General features: G+C 39.8%; 1 protein-coding gene across 1 annotated transcript; it reads right to left on the bottom strand.

The window, feature by feature from the left end:
- Nucleotides 1-467: 467 nt before the first annotated feature.
- On the bottom strand, nt 468-2864 carry LOC117506791 (green-sensitive opsin-like). The gene is made up of 5 exons (XM_034166415.1): nt 2070-2864; nt 1581-1749; nt 1323-1488; nt 985-1224; nt 468-891 (listed from the first exon to the last, which is right to left on the bottom strand). The coding sequence occupies exons 1-5, from the start codon at nt 2452-2454 to the stop codon at nt 793-795; spliced, it is 1059 nt and encodes a 352-aa protein (XP_034022306.1). The 5' UTR covers nt 2455-2864; the 3' UTR covers nt 468-792.
- Nucleotides 2865-7761: the final 4897 nt, after the last annotated feature.

Raw genomic sequence — 7761 nt, 5'->3', positions numbered from 1 at the left:
GAGAATGTATAGTTTATACGCATCAGAAGGAGTTTTTCCTTACCACTATCACCTGTGTGCTTGTTCTAGGGGTTGGTAAGGTTTTAACTTACTTTTTTGAAGTGCCTTGAGGCAGCTTTGTTCTGATTTGGCGCTATATAATATGAAATAAGTTAAACTGAAATATAGGGTGGCAGTTTTCATCATTTGGTGCCATGGGAATGCGTGTTTGAAATGAAATGACTGTGCCAACACATTTTCATGCATGCATTTATTAATCGATGACTATACTTTTTAGTATTATATATACAATGTTTACAATTCAGAATGACCAAGTTAGAAAGTGACTGTTTTTTAACAACAAAAATATACCTTTAAATTGTACATATATCATTGCTCATTTTCAAAACTCATTATAAAATTTGTTCCCACTAATGAGAAAAAAAAAAAATGCTTTCAGGATATCCTTTGATAAACACATTGTATCAGAGTGTTTTACACATTGAGTGATGGTGAGAAGATTTCCGGGACATTTGTGTCCCTGGTGGCAGGGCAAGTCAAAGTGAACATCCTCATACATGTGTGCATCATTGGATTGATTTCAATTTCACACAGACAGGGCAAAATCTTTCCAACGTCTTTCAATTAAAAAGTGAAGAAATTCAGTCCACGAAGTTGCTTGTAGAGCCACTTGTAATCGGTCAAGCATTTAAGATGTCCTTTCGCTCAAAGCAAAAGATTTGCACTCATTCCACATGGAAGATTCAGAACATAAAAATAAAAAAGTCCAGATAAATGAACGTGTCTCTATATTTAAGAGACAGAGGACACTTCTGTCTTGCTTGCAGACACTGAGCTCTCATCCTCCACCATGCCACCCATTCCAACAGTGGTCAGCATGCAGTTGCGGAACTGGGAAAAAGGACATGGACATTGAGAGGACAATGTTTATGATAGAAACAAAATGGAAAACACAATGTAGGCGAGTTTGGTTAAAGGACCAACCTGTTTGTTCATCAGCACATAGATGACTGCATTATACAAAGCAGAGCTCTTTGCAAAGAAGGGAGGGATGGATGCTGACAGAGCCGAGAAGGAAGCTCCTTTATTCATGAAAATCCAAGCAGAAAACGAGGCGTAGGGAACCCAAGCCACAAGGTAGCCAATGACCATCAGGATGCACATACGTGTCACTTCCCTTTCAGCTTTCTGAGTAGACTCTGACTCTTGCTGCTGTGCGGCTGCCTAAAGTATTTCAAAAAAAGATAATCAAAATTAGGATTATGTTTATTTCTTTTGGCTTTGCCCCAAGTTTACTGTCTCCTGGGTAAAACTGAACTTACAGCTTTGACTGTCAACACAAGGCTCCCATAACAGAAGAAAATGAGGAAGACGGGAACGAAAAAATGGACGACAAACATGTAGATTACAAATGATTCGTTGTTGTAGCCTGGGGCCAGAGTGTAATAGTCAGGTCCACAGGAGCACTGCATGCCTTCAGGAAGGTACCTGAGTAGATGAGAGTTACAAACAGCAATCAAAGTCCACATCAACTGACAGTTTTAAGTTGTCCTCAAATAAATAAAAATCTAAAACTGTACCTTGACCAGCCAAAAAGAGGGGGTCCAGCACATGACATTGCCATAATCCAGGTGAAAATCACTCCAGCAGCTGCATGACCGTTAGTGAATTTGAAGCTTCCCATGGGTTTGCACACAACAATGTATCTTTCCACGGCCAGCACTACCAGGGACCAGAGAGCAACTTCACCTGCACAAAATGAAAATGTATATATACAGTACCAAACATTTGGACACAAGTTCCCATTCAACTAAATGGAAAAGTTAGTGTATATCTTAAAACACCTTAAAATATTTTGCATAAACTTAAGTGATGTCTGACGTGATGTTAATATTGGACTCTACATTAAGCAAGAAATGTATGTGCATGTTTTATATAATTATGTCAATGCCGACAACTCAAATTTAATCAACCTTTCAATGAATGGATAGATGTTAAATTTCTACTACTAAAGAAGCTTTAGTAGTAGAAGAAAGCTAAGTGTAACATGAATTAGGCAGATGTCATACCTCCAAGTGTGGCCATGAATCCCTCAATCATACAGGCAGTGGCTCCAAGAATAAAGTAGCCATTAACAGCAGACGTGATGGTGATAGTGAATCCAAAGCAGCACATAATCAGTCCAGCCACAGCCAGGTTGACGATGATGAAGTTGAGAGGTTGTTGGAGTTTCTTGTTTTGAATTGTTACCAACAATGTCAGACCATTGATGGGAGTTCCAGTGCAGATCAGGAAAAACATGTAGGCAGCTAGGACCTTGTACATTATTGGATCAGCCAAATAATACTGTTGATATTCAAAAGGACTTCTTACAATCCCAGTCCTGTTGGACATGGGAATGTAGAAGTTCTTGCCCTCTGTGCCATTAGGCTCAACTGCACCATCCCAAACCATTTTCGATATCCTAGTTTGACTGAGCACTGTTTCAAGATCCCCGGAGTGTAGCTTTACACTTCAGTTCCAGTAGCACAGTGTGATTTTTATACCTAGCTTCAAATGGGCAAAATGGGATTACAGGATTGTGAGGTAGTACAGAAGGTAAAACAGGTCAGTAATTAATCTTAACACCGGATAGACAGGCCATGGCCCAAATAATTTGCACCTCCCAGGTCCGGCGGAATTCTTTTAATCCTGATTAAAGAATAAGAATTAAGTTCAATCAACAGTTATAAGGACATTATTGAAATTAAAGAATGAAATATAGCATGGACTCTTGATTATCAAGCAATTCACTTAATGTGTCAAAGTAAAGAAAGGTTGATATAATAAAATATAATCATTCAATTGAAAACTATCTATGTACAGTGCATCCAGAAAGTAATCACAGTGCTTCACTTTTTCCACATTTTGTTATGTTACAGCCTTATTCCAAAATGGATGAAATTCATTGTTTTCCTCAAAATTCTACACACAGTACCCCATAATGACAATGTGAAAAAGTTTTGAGATTTTTGCAAATTTATTAAAAATAAAAAGAAATCACATGAACATAAGTATTCACAGCCACTGCCATGAAGCTCAAAATTTAGCTCAGCTGCATCCTGTTTCATCCTTGACATGTTTCTACAGCTTAACTGCAGTCCACCTGAGGTAAATTCATCTGATTGGACATGATTTGGAAAGGCACACACCTGTCTACATATAAGGGACCACGGATGATAGTGCATGTCAGAGCACAAACCAAGCATGAAGTCAAAGGAATTTGTTGTAGTCCTTCAAGACAGGATTGTCTTGAGGCACAAATCTGGGGAAGGGTACAGAAACATTTCTGCTGCTTTGAAGGTTCCAATGAGTACAGTGGCCTCCATCATCCATAAATGGAAGCTGTTCAGATTCACCAGGACTCTTCCTAGAGCTGGCCGCTCGTTGAAACTGAGCAATACTGAGCAAAAGGGCCTTAGTCAGGGAGGTGAGCAAGAACCCCATGGTCACTCTGTCAGAGCTCCAGCATTCCTCTGTACAAAAAAGAGAACCTTCCAGAAGGACAACTATCTCTGCAGCAACCCACCAATCAGGCCTGTATGGTAGAGTGGCCAGATGGAAGCCACTCCTTAGTAAAAGGCACATGGCAGCCTGCTTGGAGTTTGCCAAGAGGCACATGACCATGAGAAACAAAATTCACTGGTCTGATGAGACAAAGATTGAACTCTATCATCAACAAAGACAGTGCCGCAGTTGACCGCCTTGGTACTGTGCTCTCTCTTTTTTGTGCTTTTTTTTTTTTTTTTTGCACTCTGCTCACCACCTCTGGTCTCTTATTCCAGCGAACGGCTCATAAACATTGGACTGTCGTCTGTTGCAACTTCTTTCCCGGTTTTCACCGAACCGGGGAGTTTCACAGATGTTTTGGTTGGAGGAGCAACAGCTCTCCTTGGAGCTTACAGAAGATGCTGGAGGGGGAAGTGAGCAGGCGCGCTCTTGAAGCTGAGACAGCGGGGGCTGTGGATGGTGCTCCCGTCTGTCCACCTCGCCAATGTATGCTCTCTGTCAAACAAGACGGATGAATTATTGCTGCTTCTCATCAGGAAAAAAAACCCAGACTTCAGGAGATCAGCTTCACTGTGTTTCACTGAAACCTGGCTCAGTGAACATACGGTATCTTTGACAGCGCTCTGCACCTTCCTGGCTTCCAGCTGCTGTGTGCGGACCGTGTCACAGAGCTCTCAGGGAAAATGAGAGGAGGCGGAACATGCTTATATATATATAAACAAAAATTGGTGTACAGTTGCCATGGTCTTGAAGAGGACGTGCAGCCCTCAGCTGGAAACTTTTTTCCTAAACTGTCACCTATTCTATTCACCGAAGGCTTTCGCCACCTCATGTGCGTAATGGATTCAAAGCAGCTGCTTGCTGACCAGATCACAAATGTGGAGAGAAAGTAGAGTCCCTGTTCATCATTTTAGGAGATTTTAATTCTCTGGAGTCATTTGATGCGCATCCGTGTCAAAAGTCATATGACCGAATTAAGCCTTCCTCCCTCCAAATTCCCCACGTGTTCAGTTTCAGTTTGAATGCTTGTTGAAAGTGTAGACTTCAACCTTTAAACCAGTTTTTAAATTTTGTTGATCGACTCAGTAAAACTTGAGTAATGATTAATAACTTTGTGAAGATTTTTGCTATGTTATTATGGTAATGTATGTGGAGCGGTTCTCCGTTTTTGCGCATGTCCAACACGTGCGCGAACAGACTTGTCTCCCTCTCTTCTCTGCCTGCAGCAGTTTCAAGGTGAATGAAACCCTAAATGTTCCTTTATGATTTAGTGTTAAATGCACATTCTAAACCAAACCAAAATTGATCATAAACCCACGTATTTGATTGCGGAGGCGCAGCATTCAATGCGGGCGTGCACGTTTTTCCTCTGTGGCCAGGGGAAAAAAGTATTCTCCTTTATCGTTGGTGGACAAACACATGATGTAAACCAATCAAAACCACCGATTCCACGTGGATTGTTGGTGAACCCCATGTGGCATTGTTCTTGAGAAAAAAAAAGGCACCACAGACACATGATGCCTCCAAATGGCCAGCAGCAGGATGACAAAGTATCAGGTCATTCCAAAGGCCAAGTCAGAGAAGTCTTGCTTTGGACAGGAATCGTTTATCCGAGTGGCACAAATTTGTGTGGCATGTTATTGCATGTAAATTGCTGTACAAAAAAAAAAAAAAAAATGTATGTATGGAAAAACATTCATAGCAATAATGTCTGAAAGGAAATGCTTTTGACAAAAACTACAGATTTTGTTTATTTCTATTTATGTCCAGAGCTCAAGGATCCACCATGTAGAGTTTATTATGTCCAGAGTTTAAGGATCCAGTGACCAATTTCACATTTATTTACTTTATGTCTCAATAAAATGTTCAGTTTCAATTCAGTTTCAATTTAATCATCATATAAAGCACCAAATCACAACAAAAGCTGTCTCAAGGTGCCTCACACAGTACAGTTGAACATAAAAATTTAAATAAATAAATAAATAATAATAAAAAATTAAAATACATAATTAAAAACAGAAGTAAAAGAATAAAACAGATAAAAAAAAATAAAAACTATTCATAATAAAGAGAATAAAAATAGGTTTTAAGTCTTGACTTAAAAATGTCCACGGACTCTGACTGCCTCACGGTCGCAGGAAGACCATTCCACAGAGCAGGTGCACAATAAGAAAAAGCTCTTTGACCCGCAGACACTGAAAACCTGTAAAGCCTAATTTTAGTACTCCAAAAAAATTCACAACAGGTACTGATAAGAGAATCGATAAGGAATCGGATCGATAAGCAGAATTGATAATGGTATCGATAAAATCTTATCGATACCCATCCCTACACTGTGGACACACACTATTAAAACTCCTACGAATCTAGTCGATGTCACAGAGCTCTGTACGCAAAAACAACCAGACACAGGAAAAGTTTCTTCCCACAGGTCATCATACTAATCAACAATTCGAACTGCCAAAAAACTCATTAATTTGTATAACTCATGTACAACTTCAATCTGTTTGTCTGTTTCACACATTTTTTATGTTACTGCACATTTTATTATTATTGTGAATTCAGTGTTTAGTGTATATTTATTCATGCTGTACAGAGAGAGTGCAGCTCAAACCAAAGTCAGATTCCTTGTATTCTGTGGATACTTTATAAATAAAAGCTATTGTGATTCTGATTCTCGTTGGCATAGATGCCAGGCATCATGTTTGAAGGAAACCAGGCACTATCCCTACAGTGAAGCATGATGGTGGCAGCATCATGCTGTGGGGATGTTTATTCAGTGGCAGGAACTGGGAGACTAGTCAAGATTGAAGAAAAGATGAATGCAGCAAAGTAGAGAGATATCCTGGATGAAAACCTGCTCCAGAGCGCTCTTGACCTCAGACTGGGGCAGTGGTGAGCACAGTTCCGCAAACCGCAAATTAGCAAAGCTAACTTTTTCATTAGCAGATTATCTTTTTGGCAAATTTTGAAAACTATCAGTGAATTAATTCGCTTCTAGTGAAATTAATTCCGCTAACTTTCATTCTCCTAACATTTCTTTGCTGGCATAGTGAGAAAGACCAAATGGTCAAAAATGTTTGTAAACCCTAAAACCAAACATTAATTCTATTTGTTTTTAACAGCCAGGCTGCCGTAAGGAACTCAACCCTCCGCGTTTGATCTACTGGCCACAGACGCAACTTGATAAATTTCCCTCCCTGAAAATCCACTATCACCACAGTGGGTTTACTGCACTAAATTCCATGCTAAACTAGTGGATTCCACACCCACTTTTATCATTAGCTTTGTAGGGTCTCTAATCCCCTGCTCCATTCGGGATTTTCATGTTTCCCATAATCCCTTGCGCGCCTGAGAGTTGCTGCAATCAAAACAACATAGAGAATCCACATGATGACAATTGGAAATGAATATTATACTACAAAAATGTAATTTTTTTATGCTTTTCATCACGTTAATGAGAAACTGCTGCATGATACCCTGAAAACTTGCTAAAACAATTATAACAAATAATCCATGTCTGCTACGTTTAATCTGCGTGGAATTGAATAAGCGCAAACCGAATTTCAGACATATATATTAGTCTGGAACAAAGAGGACAAATGGTGTTGTAAAGAACAATAATCAAGATGTTAAAGAGCAAACTTCACTTTCCTCCAGAACGACATTATCAGGAAGCGATTGTAGCTCACAGCAGCTCCCATTGAAAATAACGGAGAGAGAGAATCACAGCCTGTGATTCTCCCATGTTTACATAAAACAAATGCAATAACAACGTCTATAAATCCAGAGAATATATTCACGAGAGTTTTACGCACAATATAAAAATAGTTTTATGTTGCGATGTTAATGGTGTTGTCTGTGTGCAGCAGTTAAAGGGAAGCGTGATCAGAGCATCTCAATGCAGTTCTCAATGTTACTGAGATCTCGCAGTGCTGCGAACTCTCAGAGATTTTGTGGGATTTGAAACCTGAAAAGCCTCAATGGCTGCTGTAAAATCCTAATGTTACCCTCCCTGTAGAGCTCTATCTATGTTCCCAGACAAGATGGCGGCACCTTCCCCAGTAGGGTGAAGGCCGTCCGGCATTAGCAAGTCACGGCGGCCCCAACACGAAAGCCAGTTATCAATTAAACTACGTAAAGCCTTGCTGTCTACATAACTGTGCCAGCCACTTATTTAACAAAGTCACCATGCTAAACACCTCATCATTA

The sequence above is a fragment of the Thalassophryne amazonica genome, chromosome 3 (genome assembly GCF_902500255.1).
Source record: "Thalassophryne amazonica chromosome 3, fThaAma1.1, whole genome shotgun sequence".
Classification (NCBI taxonomy): domain Eukaryota; kingdom Metazoa; phylum Chordata; class Actinopteri; order Batrachoidiformes; family Batrachoididae; genus Thalassophryne; species Thalassophryne amazonica.
The sequence above is the reverse complement of the archived record's forward strand: the minus strand, read 5'-3'. Positions and strand labels throughout refer to the sequence as shown.

What these genes read in the sequence shown, in the direction of transcription:
- LOC117506791 (XM_034166415.1), bottom strand. Translation starts at nt 2,454, where the DNA reads ATGGTTTGGGATGGTGCAGTTGAGCCTAATGGCACAGAGGGCAAGAAC. An exon ending in CCTCTTTTTGGCTGGTCAAG is followed by an intron (nt 1,489 to 1,580) that starts GTACAGTTTTAG and finishes TCATCTACTCAG; the next exon opens with GTACCTTCCTGAAGGCATGC. An exon ending in ATGTGCTGATGAACAAACAG is followed by an intron (nt 892 to 984) that starts GTTGGTCCTTTA and finishes CCTTTTTCCCAG; the next exon opens with TTCCGCAACTGCATGCTGAC.